The 18161-nt window shown below is 32.2% G+C and overlaps 1 protein-coding gene and 1 long non-coding RNA gene across 6 annotated transcripts in view; one reads left to right on the top strand and one right to left on the bottom strand.

The window, feature by feature from the left end:
- inaE (inactivation no afterpotential E) overlaps window positions 1–18161 on the top strand; it is a 157112-nt gene that overhangs the window by 98045 nt on the left and 40906 nt on the right. For 2 of the 5 annotated variants that reach the window (XM_072522986.1, XM_072522987.1), the window contains one exon: window positions 229–361. In XM_072522986.1, coding sequence (XP_072379087.1) covers window positions 229–361 — 133 coding nt within the window. Of the gene's footprint in view, window positions 1–228; window positions 6535–15904; window positions 15947–17170; window positions 17257–18161 lie in introns of those variants that run through there. The other 3 variants (XM_072522988.1, XM_072522990.1, XM_072522989.1) reach the window with 3 other exon arrangements.
- The window catches only part of LOC140434605 (uncharacterized), a 66720-nt gene that overhangs the window by 34860 nt on the left and 13699 nt on the right, over window positions 1–18161 (bottom strand). The window lies entirely within an intron of this gene.

Genomic DNA, 18161 nt, shown 5'->3' with positions numbered 1-18161 from the left:
GACTTTATTTTTAATATTTCAACGTTCTTTTCGATCATTTGTAAGATGTATTTCCAGATTTCGTTATAGTTTGTGGATTATTTCTGGTATTTTTCACCAGCAAATTTAAAAAATTTAACGTTTAAAATCCTATAACATAGTGATGTTAAGTATACTCTATGGGTATCACTAATAACTTAGTATTAAAGATATTGAAACTTTAACTAATTTAATTATATGTGATTTTAGACAAACTTTAAACAAGAAGGATCCAGTTTATCAGGCTCTTTGGGCCCGTAACACCGACTTTGACGAAGTTCTCATTTCACCTGTAATGATCCAGGACCACATGCCCGACAAAGTATTGGAAGCCCTCAACAAGGTATGTCGTGATATGAGAGAGTCTCATTATTTGGATTCCCGCTCAGTGTATACCTTAATGAATGAAACAGAATAGTTGTTGCATGATGCTTTTGATGTCGTTGTCCTAGTAGATACCGAAGAATAAATAGTAATAGTTTTAATTTGACACTAAGAAAACAGTATTAAACAATGTTGTAATAGTATTTTATGATACTAGCGTTAAAGAAATCTCTTAAATGACCAAAGTCTAGTATTTATATATGCGAGCAGGGTACTATGACCTTTTCAGTACCATTTTGAAAACAAAATTGCATACATTTTATTAGTGAAGTATGCATGAAAGGTAATAATTGATGTGTAAATTAAACGTAATATACATCAAGACGATATTTTTTTAAATAGAAGACATGTGACACTGATCCAATATTTTGGTTTTTTTGTAGTTTATTAACTGTCAATCTTATAAATTACATGTAGTTGTTATAAAACATTTGGATGTCAGTCCGTTGACATTCATCAGTGAGATCTATCTGTGTAATATTTCTGCGTATCTCTCTCTTATACTTTTTTATGTTCTCGCTATAGCCCTTTGTTGATAACGCAAAATAAAGTTTCGCGCTTTTGTACCTAACTAATTAGGTATTAAATGCCTACAATTTTCTTTTCCTCATTTTAAGAATACATTTACCTCTTAATAATAGTTGTTTATGCAACAAGTGCAAAGATTAAGTGTTAACTGCACACATCGTGACATTGCTTAACGTATCCATCGGGTCACGTTCGACAACGCGTTGAGTGCAATAAACACGTTTCGCATAGAAGAGTTTCATAGAATTTTCTTTCTACTTTCATGGAAAAACCAGAAATATTTTAAAGAATAGAAAAGAAAAGTATTTTTGAAGTGTGTAAAATTTATTTTCTAGCTGAGCGCTTTCGGCTTACAGAGCCATCCTCAGAGCTATGGTTAAGTTTTAAAAAGTACCAGTATTTAAAAGAGATCCCATTTTGGTGGAAGAAAAATCCACCATTTTCCTTTATAAAGTTTAAGTTACTTTTTTGAAAAACACATAAAAGACAGCATTGGACTCCACAAAAATACACATTAAAAAATTTGTTTATGGTACGGGTGTAAGAACCCGACCATTTGGTTGGAGTTGAGGCGACAAACAGAATCTGATGTCAGATTCGGTCGGGTACTTACACCCGTACCATAAACAAATTTTTTACTGTGTTTTTTGGGGAGCCCAATGCTCTGTCTTTTATGTGTTTTTTTCAAAGAAGTTACCGCAACTCTTCTGAGTTGGTTAAAATAAGTTGGCTGGTTCTAATAGTTGGACAACGTCGTCAAACTTTCAAGCAGGGATGATGTATGCTCCCTTCATGTGAAATCATATAACATCGAAATCATATAACATGTCATTGTAATAGTAAAAATAATTATGATTGTCATTGAAAGAGAAATTAGACAGATACAATTACTTGAGATGTGAGCTAAATGATCAATGGGACCGCACCCTTGAAGTAAAACGACGCATTGAGATAACCAGAAGCGCTTTCAATAAGATGAAAGCAGTATTATACAATCGAAAATTGGGTATAGAAATTAGAATTAGAGTCTTGAGATGCTACGTGTTTTTTACTCTTTTATATGGACTTGGAGCCTGGACAGTTACGGACGCAACTGAAAGAAGACTTGCCAGCTTTGAGATGTGGTTTTTTTCGAAGAATGTGGAAAATATGGACAAACACGTAACAAACACGAAAACGTTAAGAAAGATGAAAAAAGAAAAAGAAATATAAAGGAGAGAAAAATGACCTACTTTGGTCACATAAGTAGTAAGAAATGAAAAATATGAGTTGATGCGACTGGTTATTATACAAGAGAAAGTGGAGGAAAAAGAGGAGCGGGGAGACGACGCACGTCCTGGTTGAAAAATTTAAAGTATTGGAGTAGAAAAACAACAATAGAACTCTTCAGAACTGTTGCAGACAGAGTGAAATGGGCCGTGGTGATCGCCAATGTCCTTAAAGGATGAGGCACACGAAGAAGATGATTGTCGTGCAATACAAAGGTTTCTACACCTAATTACGTAGCTAGTTTCAGTTACTTTAAATATTTTTCACTGATGATGGTCAGACTGGACCGACAACGTTATAACCAAAGATTTGTAAACCTTTAAATATTTTTAATGAAATTTACCATTATATACCAGAAGTCTTTACTTCTAAGTAAGTTTTTTTTAAACTGTGGTATACATCCAACTACGGGTATTTTTCCCTTTTACTTTGTAATATTGTATTTTTTTAGGTTGACATTTAAAAAAGTGGCTACTCTTTTAAATTAATGATTTTGCAAACAAATATTAAAAGATAAAAAAGTTGTAAAATAGGTATTTCATTCCATTAAAGTCCCTTTTTTAATCCAATAATATTTTTAAAAAAATGTTGAGGGCGGAAGGTTTGGAGACCTCCTCTAAACGTCTAGAGACGTTTAAAAATATTTTCGCTACTTTGATTTTATTTGCCATGTCATGTTTAAATACAGGGTGGTTCATTATGAATTGACCATACTACTAGCACTCTAGAAACTTTAGCACAAAATACGAAGATTTGACCTAAAACACTTAAATAAAATATTCCTCCTTACCGAGATACAGTGTTTTATTACACATATTTTATTCTAAAATGATTTTAGCCCACTGTTTTAACACCTTCCAATATTTTTTCTTAAAACTTGACAAACAGTATACACATGTTAAGATACTTTGAATTGTGTTAAAAGGTAGTTTTCCACTGTTACGACAGGCGTGCTGTAGGGATAGATATTTCCTTTTTTCCCTCACAATCTACGCCACTGTCGCAATAATAATTTCAGCATGTTTTTTTGATTCTTCGTTACTTTTTACATAAATATCATTTTGTCTCAATGCGATAGAGTAAATAGTTTTCAAGTTGCGTTTAAAGGTAATGTTTAAAATACATAATCTTATTTTATTGTTAATAACTAGAGTCATAACTATGTCACTAATAAAGTTTTACAATTTAGTAGATTCAGTAAATTCCATTTCAAATGATTTTTTCATATTAATGTTCATAAAAAATCAGAACTATGATTTTTGTTATACTAAAACATTTTTTCTTGGTAAGTTTTCGGATCGATCTTGTTAATAAAATGATAGTTACATAAGACAAAACTATTGAAAAAAATATTTATTTTAACTACTGTAACAATAAATCAATTTAATAAATTTTCAAAGTGGTCACATGAATACATTTTTGAATTCTATCAGAAAAGTTTCTCCTAACCTTCAAAAATATGTTCGGTTGATTTCTAATAAAATTTGCGACATTCTCTATTTGTTGCCATAATTCTTGTCGTGTATTAATTTCTTGAGCATACACAAGTGTTTTTATATGTCCCTAAAATAAAAATCCAAGGGATTAAAATCAGGACTCCAAGAAGGCCATGGAAACTCACTTCCTCGTCCTATCAATCTACGAAGAAACTGTTAATAATAATTTCGCACCGTCAAGGAATATTTGTGGGTAGCAAGATCTGCACTGGAGTAAAATGGTAAGGTCTTAAGTCTTCTTTTTTTAATATTCTGAAAACTGGAGCATGGCTTATTCCAGTTATTGCTGATAAACGTCTGGTATTTAACTGAGGTTCATTAGAAATTCTGGCTAACGCATCATCCTGATTCACTGTAATTATTTTTGGACGTCTTAGATCTCGCTTTGGATGAAATTGACTAGTTTCCTCTAACCGGTCGTAAATATTTTCAAAATTCCTGTAATGAGGTTGTCGTGTCTTAGGATATAATCGTAGATATTTTTAAGCAGCAGCACGCTCTGTATAATTTGCTTGTGCATAAACACAAACCATATTCCGGATTTCTGCATTTGAAAAATTATTATCAGGTGGCATGTTCACAAAAAAAAATTAAATAAATGATTAGCCTACTTTGTTTTAATTAACCCTTACAACTTGTAACATTGATAATTTCTGAAAGAGTGATTTCATAACATGAAAATTTACGATTAGAATTAACAAAATTTATTGGCAACTTGATTAAATTAGTAAAGACACTCATGTGACATAAGCAAAAAAATAAGATTATGTGGTTTAAACATTACCTTTAAACGCAAATAACTTAAAAACTACTTACTCCATCGCATTGAGAATAAAGGATGATATTTACGTAAAAAGTAACGAAGAATAAAAAAACATGCTAAAATGATTATTGCGACACTGGCTTAGATTGTAAGTGGGAAAAAGAATGTATCTATCCCTACGCACGCCCCTTGTAACACTGGAAAACTATCTTTTAACACTATTTAAAGTATCCTAACATGTCTAAACTTTTTGTCAAGTTTGAACAAAAAATATTGGAAGGTGTTAAAACAATAGGCTAAAATCATTTTAGAATATTTGTAATAAAACAGTCTGTATCTCGGTAAGGAGGTATATTTTATTTAGGTGTTTTAGGTTAAGTATTTGTATTTTGTGTAAAGGTTTTTCCAGTTACTACAGTTGATTTTATAACTTGAACACTCCGGAGCTTTTTCTGAGTGCACTTTTGCATACAGGTAAGTCAGGCCAAATCGACTTATTTTCATCCCTAAAAATCGTGGTATAACTTATGACCAATTTTTTGTGACACCCTGTATAATTAGAAATATAAGCCGACCATCTTGCTGAATATAACTATTACTTGATCTAATATTTATTATTTTTAATATATAATTTTGTATAATAGTTTTATATATAAATTAGGGGGTAGAAGATTTGTAAAAGTAACTTTCAAGATGAAAATTGAAAAATCTTGCCGATTGAGGAAGAAAATCATGTTACCAATTTTGTGTGTTATTATTGAACTACCAAAATATTATAAGTTCAATATTTTATGGTTAGGTTGCCCAAAAAATGGTCCTTTATTCATACAGAATTGTATCAGTTTTAAACGGGAAACGTATAATACGAAAATAATTTATTTAAAATATAAAATATTTAAAAATAAATTAGAAAAAATATCTTTAATATTCTTAATTTAAAATATTCAGTAAAAATTAATTAAGTGAAAATTCTTACTTATGTACTTTGATCATGGTAGAAAAAATAGGGAACATGTTTATTTCATTGCTAACTAAACGTCATTGATTATTTCTTATTCATTATTAATCTAACGATTTATTAATAGCTTCAAAATTACAAAATATATTGTCGAATATGTAAAACTTACATTTTTGGTTACTGAACTTAATTCAGTTTTTATGATGCTTTAGTGGCGTAATCGTTTAAATGGCTGGTGGACGTCATTTTGTAAAATTTTTCGAAATGGGATTATATGACATATTAATACATCATTTTAAATAGTCTTTTTGCTCTGTATGGTCCTAGATTTGTGGGAGATTCTATCGCGTTGTTTCAGAGTGGAGAATAGTACGGACTATCCTTAATAATTTTGAGCTTGTATGAAAAACTCTAGGAAAAGTTATTATTTTTCCAGTTTCCTATATTTTGATATTTTTTTTTTAATCACGTCTGTGACATGAAATAAGGTTAAAAAATTGAAACATAAATTGGTCTGTTGAGGATATTCCATAAAAACTTTTCAGGTATTTCATATTTTTCTAATGATATATTACTTGCCAATTATTATATTTTAAATTACCTTAAAAATCTAGTTACACAAAAATGAATTATTTATTGTAAACTCTAAAATGCAGACAATAAGTGGGGAGCGATTTTAGATATATATATATTATACTAAATACTACTATACAAAACAGGAAAACAAAAAACAAAACAGGTATATCGATGGAAGGCAACCGTTTATACGTATTTCTGACTATTGTCTTGATGTATAAAGTACCATTTTTAACTAGTTCTAACCCTAATATTTTTTATACATTTTTAATAATTTTTATATATACTTTTTAAGTTTTGTGGTATGTATTTGATAAACTACTTCATATTTTTAATAATATATATCATGTATTGTAAATAAAATAAAGTTTTCTGTGATTAAAAATATGTGGTAGATTTTAATTTTAATCTCTATTATTTCCATGCTGTGAATTTTGTTTTTCATTAGTTAAATATATATCTAGTTATTTTTTTATGTCTGTTTTCAATTTATTTGCTCGTATTTATTTTTTTATAACAGATATTAAAGCTTTTTTAGTAGATGTGGTTTTGTTTTTTTTTTTGTTTGCGTTTAGTGTATGTTAAATAATAGAATTAATAATTTAAATATAAGCTTCGGTGGAGCAGATATTTAACTGAAATACGTATTAAAACGCTAGTAAAATACTACAACTTTTAAGTAGGGTCGAAATATTTATCTTATAGTACAAAAGTTTCTGAACACTTTTAGAAGGAAAAAGACAGTTAAGATTTGATTTCACGTATACTGTGTCTGTATATCCGCTTATACGTATTTCACCCTAAAAGGGATCATTAGAACGGCTATTCACAGACGCTCTGAACGTGAAAATAAATCTTTCCTGTCTTGAGAAGCAACTCTAACATGGCTTCGTATTGACACAAATAGCGACATCTGATAATAAATCCGTAAACTAATTTTTCGAAACCAAATTCAGATTTTTGCTTTAATCTGTGTCTTCTAAGAATTGCAAGGCAAAACAGACGTTGATAAAGATCTTATTAGAGACACGGGGAATTTAAAATTGCATTCCACAACATATCTCCTCAACTAAGCAAAAATCCTTAGCGAATTGGTTTCTAGTACTCGTACTCTAGTAGTACTCTAGTAAAGAGTATACCGGAATAAAAGGAAAAAAACAGTTAAGATTTGATTTCAGGTATAGTGCGCCTGTATATCCGCTTTATTTACCTAATTTATCATTTCGATATGACTCCACATTATCGGCGAAATATAATTCTCAATAAAAGCTGAAATATATTGCTTTATGTTTCCACTTGTGGCGAAAAATGTATTTCACTCTTTGTGATCCAATCACACAAGCGAATACTTGGTGTAGCATATCCTTCTACAAATTGTGTCATACATATTTTGATATGTATGTAAATAACGGAAATGATAAACCTGGCGTTCTTCTTCTGGTTCCTATCTATTTCGGATGTTGGAAATCATAATATTGGCAATCATGACCTTGCTCGCTGCGGCTCGAAACAGCTCCGTTGAGGTTTTCTTAAACCATGTTCTTAAATTCCGCAGCCATGATATTCTCCTTCTACTCGCTTACCTTTGACTTTACCTTGCAATATAGACTGCAGCAGGGAGTAACGGTGCTGATATCTCATAACGTGTCCCAGATATTGCAATTTAATGCGTTTGATCGTAAACACAATCTCTGGTTCCTTCTTCATTTTTTCTAGAACTTCCTTGTTCGTGATCCTTGCTGTCCATGATATTCTCTAAAACCTGGCGTTAAACGTATTGAACTAAAATTTCTCGGATCTGATTAGCACTCGTACTGACGATGAATAAAAATGTACAAACTAATTTGGTAGGAAATTATGTTACTTCTAAGTGGGAACAAAGGACAACTACTTTTTAACGCTTAGTTAGTATAAATAAATAACAAGATATTTTATCTCGAATGTTTAGACGTTAAAAAAGATCGAACTTCGTAGAATGCAGACTGCAGTTATATGTTCAGCGAGTTACAAACTAGGACTGCGTTGCAGAATTCAGAACGATGAAAACAAAATGCTTGGAAACCTTAAACATATTATGAAGTGACTTAAATACGCGCTACTACTAAACATAATGGAAGAAAAAATAAAAGGTAGAAGAATTCTTGAAGAACTGTGGAGTTTTTATTTTAGACAGAATAGACGAACGATTTTTGCATTGTTCTTCTTGTACCTCATCCTTTAAGGGCACTGGTGATCATCACGGCCCATTTTACTCTGCAGTAGGTCTGAAGAGTTCTATTATTGATCAAAATGTTGCTATTTCCGTCTTTCATAGCCATCATTTTTATTTACATTTTTTAAATAAAATTAGACGTTCAGCGTTGTGGGTATTTGTATTGCCCATAACGCGAAAAATCGTCGTGTGTGTCCGACGGTCTTGGTAGTTTCGCATTATATCCACAACGCGTTCTGTGCACGTCAAAAATACCCGAAACGCGATGTGAGAAATAAACGAAATTCACAACGCGTTGTGGGTATAAATGTCGGTCAATGGCCGAATCCAGTTATTGAGTATAACATATATACAACCAAAAAATAATCATTTAAAGTGGTACTAAAAATATATAGGTCTTAGTTAATTGTCAGTTATATAAAAACTGATTAGCAATATAAAATATCAATTAACATAAAAGTGATATAAAAGTAATTACTATTTAAATGGGAATATGCCACAATTAAAGGTTAAAGTACGTTTATTGACGTTTCAATTTCCACTTCGGAAATCGTTCTCAAAATACAAAAATTCTTCTAATAATTATTTTATCTGACTCATTTATATTGACAATTCAGACATACATTATACATTTTAAAGTAGACGACTTTAAACTGATATTGCCAATATTGTTGAGTTACGCTCCTGGGACGACTTTACTTATAAGATAGTTCATTCGATGACTTGAAATCAACTTTAACTTGAGAATATCCATCAGAAAAGATCATAGCACGTAATTCGTCTTTAAAAAGACAAATACATGCCATGATGATAGTAAAATTCTCCTGTTAGTGATTCCATAGTAAATTATGAGGGAAAAACCAGGAAAAAAACCTCATAATACTATCCCGACATAGTAAGTATTTGGTCGTGCATTTAGTTTACCTTCAATAAACACCAAATTCTGAATGATATATGCTCTATATGTTACTGACTTACTAATACTGGTATTTTCCCTTTAATAACTTCCTCTTTTATGGGTAACCAGATCCTACTACATTCTGCCTAGGAATTTGCGACACAATTGGTCTCATTTAGTATAATTAGAGCCGCTTCTTTGATTTTTCTCTTTTTACCATCCGTTTCTTTTAGGACTATATTTGAATCATTCCATTGAACCCTATGTTCATTATCCCATGCGTGTTTACATATTTGATATCTATCAAATTCTCTATTTTTAATGTAAGATTGATGTTCACTTATTCTAACCAGCCTGGTTACCCATATTGAAAGAGGAAGTTATTAAAAGGAAAATACCAGTATTAGTAAGTCAGTAACGTAGAGAGCATACATCATTTATGTTTTTTAAATAACAAACATATAAAATCAGAATTTGGTGTTTATTGAAGGTAAACTAAATGCACGACCAAATACTTACCATGTCGGGATAGTATTATAAGGTTTTTTTCCTGGTTTTTCCCTCATACTTTACTATGGAATCACTAACAGGAGAATTTTACTGTCATCATGGCATGTATTTGTCTTTTTGAAGAAGAATTACATGCTATGATCTTTTCTGATGGATATTCTCAAGTTAAAGTTGTTTTCATGTAATCGAATGAACTATTTTATAAGTAAAGTCGTCCCAGGAGCGCAACTCAACAATATTGGCAATATCATTTTAAAGTCGTCTACTTTAAAATGTATAATGTATGTCTAAATTGTCAATATAAATGAGTCAGATAAAATTAAATTTTACTATTAAATTTAAATTCTTTTTTAGAAGAATTTCGCTAAGTAAAAAAAAAGAAAATTTGTTTAATTTACTAATGTTTGTATTTTGAGAACGATTTCCGAAGTGGAAATTGAGTCAATAAACGTACTTTAACCTTTAATTGTGGCTTATTCTCATTTAAGTAGTAATTACTTTAAAATGCCACAAGAAAATAGCTTCAGAATGATAAAAAAGTGTAAAAGTAATATAAAATTAATATAAAAGTAGTTAATTACATAACGTGAATTGTGTTTCAAAAGAACCAGCTTCAGTCTGATGTTAACTGGTGTATACGTTGCATAGTTAATTAAAATCAGACTGAAGCTGGTTCTTTTAAAACACACTTTACGTTATATAGCTAACTACTTTTATATCAATTTTATACTACTTTTAGACTATTATATCACTTTCATGTTAATTGATATTGTATATTGCTGACCACTTGTTATTTTTTTGTATAACTAACTATTAACTAAGTCCTACATATTTAAATGATTTTTAGGTTGTATTTACATTGGCTTACATATACCATCTATTTCAGCCTTTAGTTTCTTGAGGGCCTGATGATGCTGTATAACTTGTAAACAGCGAAACCCGTTGCCCAATATTTGTCTTAATAAATACCTATATCAACTTAAAACGGATTGTGAGAACGACCTTTTTCCCTAACATTCAGTTGTATTATTGTTTTGTTTTTTTGTTGTTGCATTATTACGGAATTCAAATGTTGTGAAGGTAGGGTACAGATCTGAATCTGATGCTATTTCTTTGAACACCCTCTGATAATCCAATTATGTCCATACATACGGTCTAACTGTAGATGGATTCAATTTTCCCTTGGAGCTTCCTTAAACAATCGTAAAATGGTAGAAATTTAGTTGCATACTAAAGTAGGCTGCTTGGTTTTCCATTTTTGGTACTAAGTTTTTTTAGTTTGTCTTTAAATTGCACACATGTGTAAAATAAGTCAGTTTTCGAAGTACCCAAACCAACATTTTATTGTCGCTTAAAAAGTATCTTAGAAAAGATTCCTTAACTTACAGTTTTCTTCTTGTTATTAAACATTTTCCAACTACTTGATACATCCAACTCCATTCTTATTGGTTGGGACATGTCGGTGTTTACACCGAAGTGGGCTGTGGACTTGTCGATGTTTGCACCGAAGTCGGATGTGGACATATCTGGTTTTGCATCTGTAGTTTGTTTTTTATCCTGAATATTTCATGTAAGATGTCGACTTTTATATTAAAACTATACAGCAACTGTAGCCCTTTAGATTACGAGTAAAATGACGTATAAATCTCAAAATCGTAAAATATGTGACTTGTGGGGTTTTGCATTTAGACCCCGTAGAAGTACTAAATTTGAATACAAGACCAATTTTTTTAAATATAATTTTATTAATGTATAAAATTAATAAAATTCTTTGCAACCCTGAAAAAATTTTTGAAAAAAACACTGGAATGTGATATGATATGATACTCATCACATATTTATAGACTACAAAGCAGCCTACGACTCTGTGAATAGAAGAGAAATGTTCAAAGCAATGAAAGAGCTAGGAATACCAAATCAGTTAGTAAATTTAATAAAACTAACTCTTGAAAAAGTTGAATATAGAGTACGAATTCAGGGGGAACTGTCTGAACCTTTTAAAACAAATAACGGGCTGCGCCAGGGAGACCCTCTCTCCTGTATATTGTTCAATCTGGCTCTGGAAAAAGTAATACGTATGCCACAAATCACAACCACCGGTTCAATATATAACAAATCAATTCAAATCCTTGCCTATGCTGATGATATTAATATTGTTGGGTGAATGGAAAACACTGTACGAGAAGTGCATGTAGCACTAATATAATGTAAAATAAAATATAATATAATATAAAAGAATCGGATACAAAAATGATTTTAATAATAAACGTCAATAAAACCAATTAAATGAAAATAAACACGCAACCACAAATCCTCCGACACTTGTAGAACACGACGTCATCGAAGCAGTGAACGAATTTGTATACCTGGAAGCGCTCCTTAACACTGAAAATAATACTACCGCAGAGATAAACCACAGAATTTGCACGGCCAACACATGTTACTTTGGGCTCAATCTCCTCGTTAAATTCACAATTATATCGAGAAATACAAGAATAAAAGTCTACAAAACAATAATACGCCCAGTCCTATCATATAGTTCAGAGACCTAGACTCTATCAAAAAAATTGAAAAGATGTTTCGAATACAAAGGACTAAGGCAAATCTATGGAGCAGTGAATGACAATGGAGTGTGGAGAAGACGATACAACTTCGAACTTTATAGAATACACCAGGAACCTGATATCGTAAAACATATTAACATAGAACGTCTGAGGTGGATAGATCCGCATGTAATGCGGATAAAACAAAATGACTCCGATAGAAAAACGCTGCCTGATAGACCCATTGGTCAGAGAAGAAGAACCATAACAAGGTTTCTTGATAACATCGATGAAGACATGAGAAATATGGAAATACGTGCTTGGCGGAGAAACGCGATGAATAGGGACGACTAGAGAGAAATTCTTGAGGAGGCTGGGACTCACGCAGGGTTGTAAAGCCAGAATGATGAATGTGTAATATAATTTTAGTTTTGTTTTTATTCGAATAGGCATATAGTTATACTTCTACTGGTATTATACTCTGATACAGTTAATCGAAAATATGTATGTATCAAATTGACCTATGATAAACGTGACCGGTGTTTCAGTAAAACATAATATTTTAGTTCTAATCTAAAAGCTAAATAATAAACATTTACTAATTCTGTGTGATACAATTATATGAACATGTCCTACAGGTCTTCATCTCATGGCGCCGTCTCCTTTCGTAGGTTGGCGATCCAAATGGCAATTGTAGTGTTGGAAACTGGTGCGCGAAAGATTTCTACGGATGAGCGGATGACGGTATCATCAGCATATCTGATGTTGTCTACGGATGAGCGGTCGAACCATCTCAGGTATTTCAGCCACGAGTTCTGGCGTTTTCCTACTGATCTTTTGCCCTGTACTTTTCCTTCCAGTGAAGTAATTCGTATCTTTCGCCTCTCAACACATGACCCAAGTATTGCATTTTCTTCTATTTGATTATTCTTAATAATTCTTTTTGTTTACACATGCGACGAAGTACCTCAACATTAGTAACTCTTTGTACTCATGGAATTCTCAACATTCGTCTGTATATATACATCTCAACGGTATCTATTCTTTTTTTTATTTAAGAGTCTATTGTCCAACTTTCACAGCCATACAGTAAGACAGAAAAAACGTAACATCTGATCATTCGGATTCTAAGCTGCAGACTAAGGTCTGATCTTGTAAAAAATGTTTTCATGCTCATGAATGCTTTCCTTGCTTGTTCGATTCTTGATAGGATTTCTTTTTTTGTATTACATTGACTATTGATATTTGCTCCCAAATATTTTATGAAATTTACCTGTTCTATTATTTGACCCTTGGCATACACATATACGTTTATTGGTGTCTTTGAAAATACTAAAGATTTGATTTTGGAAACGTTTAGATATAAACCGAACATTTCGCTGTGGTGAACTACTAGAAAACAAGTAGCCAAGGTTTGAGTAGACTATCAATTATCCGATACAAGTCCCAATACAAAGAGGAGTACGACAAGGTTGCATCGCCTTTGCTGTTTAATGCGTACTCTGAACATCTATTTCGAGAAGCTTTGGGATAAAACGACTGATGGCGTGATTGTTAACGGTGAAGTAATAAATAATCTACGATATGCAGACAACACTGTCCTTGTTGCGGATAGTGCTGAAGGATTACAAAGACTGATATATCAAGTAGTTAACATCGGTAGAAAATATGGAATGAAACTTAATAATAAGAAGACGAAAATTATGATCATAAGCAAAAATCAAGATACAGATGCAAAGTTAATGGCAGACAATGAGGTATTGGATAGAACAGAAAAAATAACATACTTAGGATGCAACATCACAGTCAGCTGGGATCACTCATACGAGATTAAATGTAGGATCGAAAAAGCAACGAGTGCCTTCCAACAGATGAAGAAAGTTATCTGCAATTTAACCTTGAACTTACATCTCCGACTCAAAATCCTTAATTATTATGTGTTTTCTGTTCTTATGTATGGAACAGAGGCGTTTACAAAAAGAACCTGAAGTCTTGAAATCCATTAAAGAAAGAAAGTTAGCATACTTCAGACATATAGTGAGAAATGAAAATAAATACAGAATCCTACTATTGATATTAGAAGGGAAAATAGAAGGAAATAGAGGACGCCGCCGAATATCCTGGCTTAAGAATTTGAGACAGTGGACAGGTATGACCACCACAGACCTATTTCGAACAGCTGCTACTAAAATACGATGGGCCATTGTGGTAGCCAACATCCATAGAGGATAGGCACTAGCAGAAGAAGAACTACCGCATTTATTATATTTTGTAGTTCTTGTGCGTTGCTTGTTATTAAGACGGTATCATCAGCATATCTGATGTTGTCTATGCTGATTCCGTTAATCTTAATTCCGCCTTGGACCTCGTCTAATGCTTTTCTGAATATAGACTCCGAATACAAATTAAACAGTAGCGGTGATAAGACGCAACCCTGTCTCACTCCTCGTCGGATTTGTATATCTTCGGATGTTGTGTGCTCTATTTCAATTGTTGCCGTTTGGTGCCAGTATAGTTCTGAGATAATTCGCAAGTCTTGTCCGTCAACTCCAGTTGTTCTCAGAATTTCGATCATCTTTTGATGGTTAATGCAGTGAAAAGCTTTTCGATAGTCCATAAAACATGCATATACATCTACATCCATGTCTCTTCATCGTTGCGTTAACACATTTAAAGCAAAAAGAGCCTCTCGTGTTCCCAATCCGTTTTGAAATCTGAATTGAGTGTCACTCATCTGGACATGAGACATCAAGCTTAATATTCGGTAATCATTGCATTGTTAGGAATTCGATTTTTTTGGTAATGCTACGAATGTTGATTTTAGCCAGTCTGTTGGTATTTTACCTGTGTCATATATCTTATTGAATAGTGCTGTTATTAAGTCTAGGCTTTTACTTTCGTTATCTGCAATTAGTTTTAGTATTTCGACATTGATATTGTCTGGACCGGTGGCTTTACCATCTTTCTAAGATTTTACTGCGTGGATCACTTCTTCTTTGGTTATTTCTTGGCCTTTTTCATTTATTCGATTATCTGTGGATGGTGGGGAACAAGGTCTATCGTCGTCAAAAAGAGTTTGTATGTATTTTTTCCATCTCTCTAGTTTGTCTTTTGTACCCATAATTATTCCGTTATTATTATTTTTTAATATTGTTGCTTGTCTCTTTTTGTGTCTACCTGTCATTTCTTTTACTTTTTTATGAATATTAAAGGTGTCGTATTTTTCGAAGTTGTTCGATTTCTAGGCATTTTGTTGACATCCAGTTTTCTTTCGCCTCCCTACACCTTTTTCTAATGATTTTGTTGATTCACTTGTATTCTATTGGGCTTGTTTTATGTTTTCGTCTTGCGTCCGTGAGGTCCATGATCTCTTGCGTTATCCATTCTTGTTTTTGTTGTGTTTTATGAACCCGATGTCTTCTTGTATTTTTGTTTTTAGAGCAGTCCATGTTACATCAATGTCTGTCTGTACCAAGTTTTCGATCGTTTTATTTCTTCCTCAAGTTTGATACTTGTTTCTTTTTTCTGTTTAGGGATATTCAGTTGTGAGATGTCTATTTTTCTTGTCACTGTTTTCTTTTTGACTTTGAGAAATCTTTTTAATCTAAAATCCATTATAACTGGATTATGATCGCTATGTATATCAGCTCCAGGGTACGTTTTCGTAGATTGTATGTACTTCTGAAAGGTGTTATTGAGCAAAATGAAGTCAATTTGATTTCTAACAATTCTGTCTTTTCTGTCTGCAGGTGATTTCCATGTGTATAGCCTTCTAGGATGTTGTTTGAAGAAGGTATTGGCTATTAACAGATTGTTTTCTACGCAGAATTGTACAAGTCTGTCTCCTCTATTATTCCTGGTACCTAGACCGTATGCTCCTATGTGGTCTCCTTCAGCACCACGACCAATTTTAGCGGTAAAGTCACCCATGTCTTACAGGTCAAAGACAATAATATGTTATGTAGTATCAAACTTGGTAGTTTATGATTTATTCTCAAAAAACTGCGAAGAAGATGATGTACTGGATTGTTTATAGTTTGTAAATTTCAATGTTTGAAATTTAATAAATATGTACTAATTAAACTACAGATCCTTTTAATTATATCACAGACGCAGCCTTGAGGGGTTCATCCAACGGGCATGATTGAGAAAAATTCAAACAAAATTTATGCGATTTCTATGGACTTACAGATTCATGATTGCCATTGAATTATTGGCTGCATAACTCAATAATAATCGTATTTTCGAAATCTAATCTTTTCGATAGGAAACAAAACTTTATACTGAAAGTCACTGCAATTTGGTAACTAATAATTCTCTAAAACATGGCCACTTTTTTATTCGTTAATATATGCATCGACAATATTGTTAAAATCTGAAACGATATATTACTCTTACCCGCATGTTTTAAATTTTCAGAATTCCTACAGAGCTTATTTTATTCGGAATTTTCATTAGTAATTTATTGATTTATGTTATTTTTATTCTAGCTGGTTTAGAAATGTTTCTCCATAAATTGACTTTTAAGGCTCCACCTACAACTCCATATAACCATTTAGATATGGAACATTTAACAACTTAACCATAATTATTTAAATTTCGAAACGTTTCAATTCTTGTTAAATTTTTTTTGTTCAGATCCTAGTAATCGTATATCCTGATTATCAACGGTAATTTGCAATGTTTTACTTACAGCAAACTTAATGATTGTCTATTCTTTTAAAGTTCTTCAGCAATATCAATGTGTATAAATGGAAGCGGAGACAACACACAAATTTGTAGTTTCAAGCACACAGAAAATACAACTAATTTAAATATGAATCCGTTAAGTTTTATGCTTTCATTAGCTGACTTATCCTAGCATAGGAACCTTATTGGCTTAACCCTACCGCAATTTGTTTTTTAAAAATTTTCGTTTCCAAACTGAAACCTTACTGGTATCCTTGCACGTGGCATGGCCCTAACAGTAGATACCTGAATATAGAATTGGTGTCTGACATGGTGTGTATGGACAGGTCCAACTCAAGGGCAGAAGACTCCACAATTCTCTCGTCAGGGGTACTACTCCTCTAGAGTTCAAACCACCACCGTGTGACACCAGGTACAGTATCTTTCATAAGAATCGCTTTTTCGTCAATTATATGAATATACAGATTCAATTTTTGAATTAATTAAATTAAATAATGAAGTTTTTTAAAACATAATAAGTTTATAAAGTTAGACTATAAGTTATGTTAATACAATTACAATTTTTTTACCTTTAGTAATGTTACAATCTGATCAACAGTAAACGATAACGATAGGTAGTTAAAATTCTTAAAACTAAGCATTTGCTCTCGTCTGATTTTTTTATTATACTAGTACATCACCAAACACTAACATATTGTAATGATCATTATATGAAAAGTTTGGCACGTTTGAGTGTTACTTTTTAAGTTAGATTATCGAGAATCTGGCTTACGAGACGAAAAAGTTTAGATTTCTGGTAATATCAAAACGAAGCGCATTGAATATAATCGCTGACAATAGCGTGTTGTAAAATAGTTGAGTGAATTGGACTGTCTCTTACTGACGCAGGTCCAAAGTTCCATACTAGTAGTTCAACACAAACTTTAGCACAGATTAATAGGCTGTTTTGGTATACAAATAATTTGTATGTGGCGTGTATGCTTTCAAGACGGGTGTTTTGTAATGGTTCAATATTTTTTTCGGGTTTACAAGTCGTGATCTGGAAATATTTCTTTGTGATGTTTCGTTTGCGACTGCGAGAAAGACAAAGACTATCGAATTCCCGGAATACTCCAGTCGTCAGAGACGAAAATACCACTAAACCTCTAAATACCTCTAAAAATCATACAAACAAGCTGAATTTTGCCAAAAATGTCAATTTTAGGACGCTAAAAAAGATGCAAAAAATTTTATCACTTTTACCCCCAGGCTTTCGTCTAAAACCCCCCACGTAGAGGAGGGAAAACGGAAAAAAATCGATTTAACAAGAATCTGTAC

Source organism: Diabrotica undecimpunctata, chromosome 2, assembly GCF_040954645.1.
Source record: "Diabrotica undecimpunctata isolate CICGRU chromosome 2, icDiaUnde3, whole genome shotgun sequence".
Taxonomy (NCBI): Eukaryota; Metazoa; Arthropoda; class Insecta; order Coleoptera; family Chrysomelidae; genus Diabrotica; species Diabrotica undecimpunctata.
Note: the sequence above shows the minus strand (reverse complement) of the source record. Positions and strands in the feature narration are given on the sequence as shown.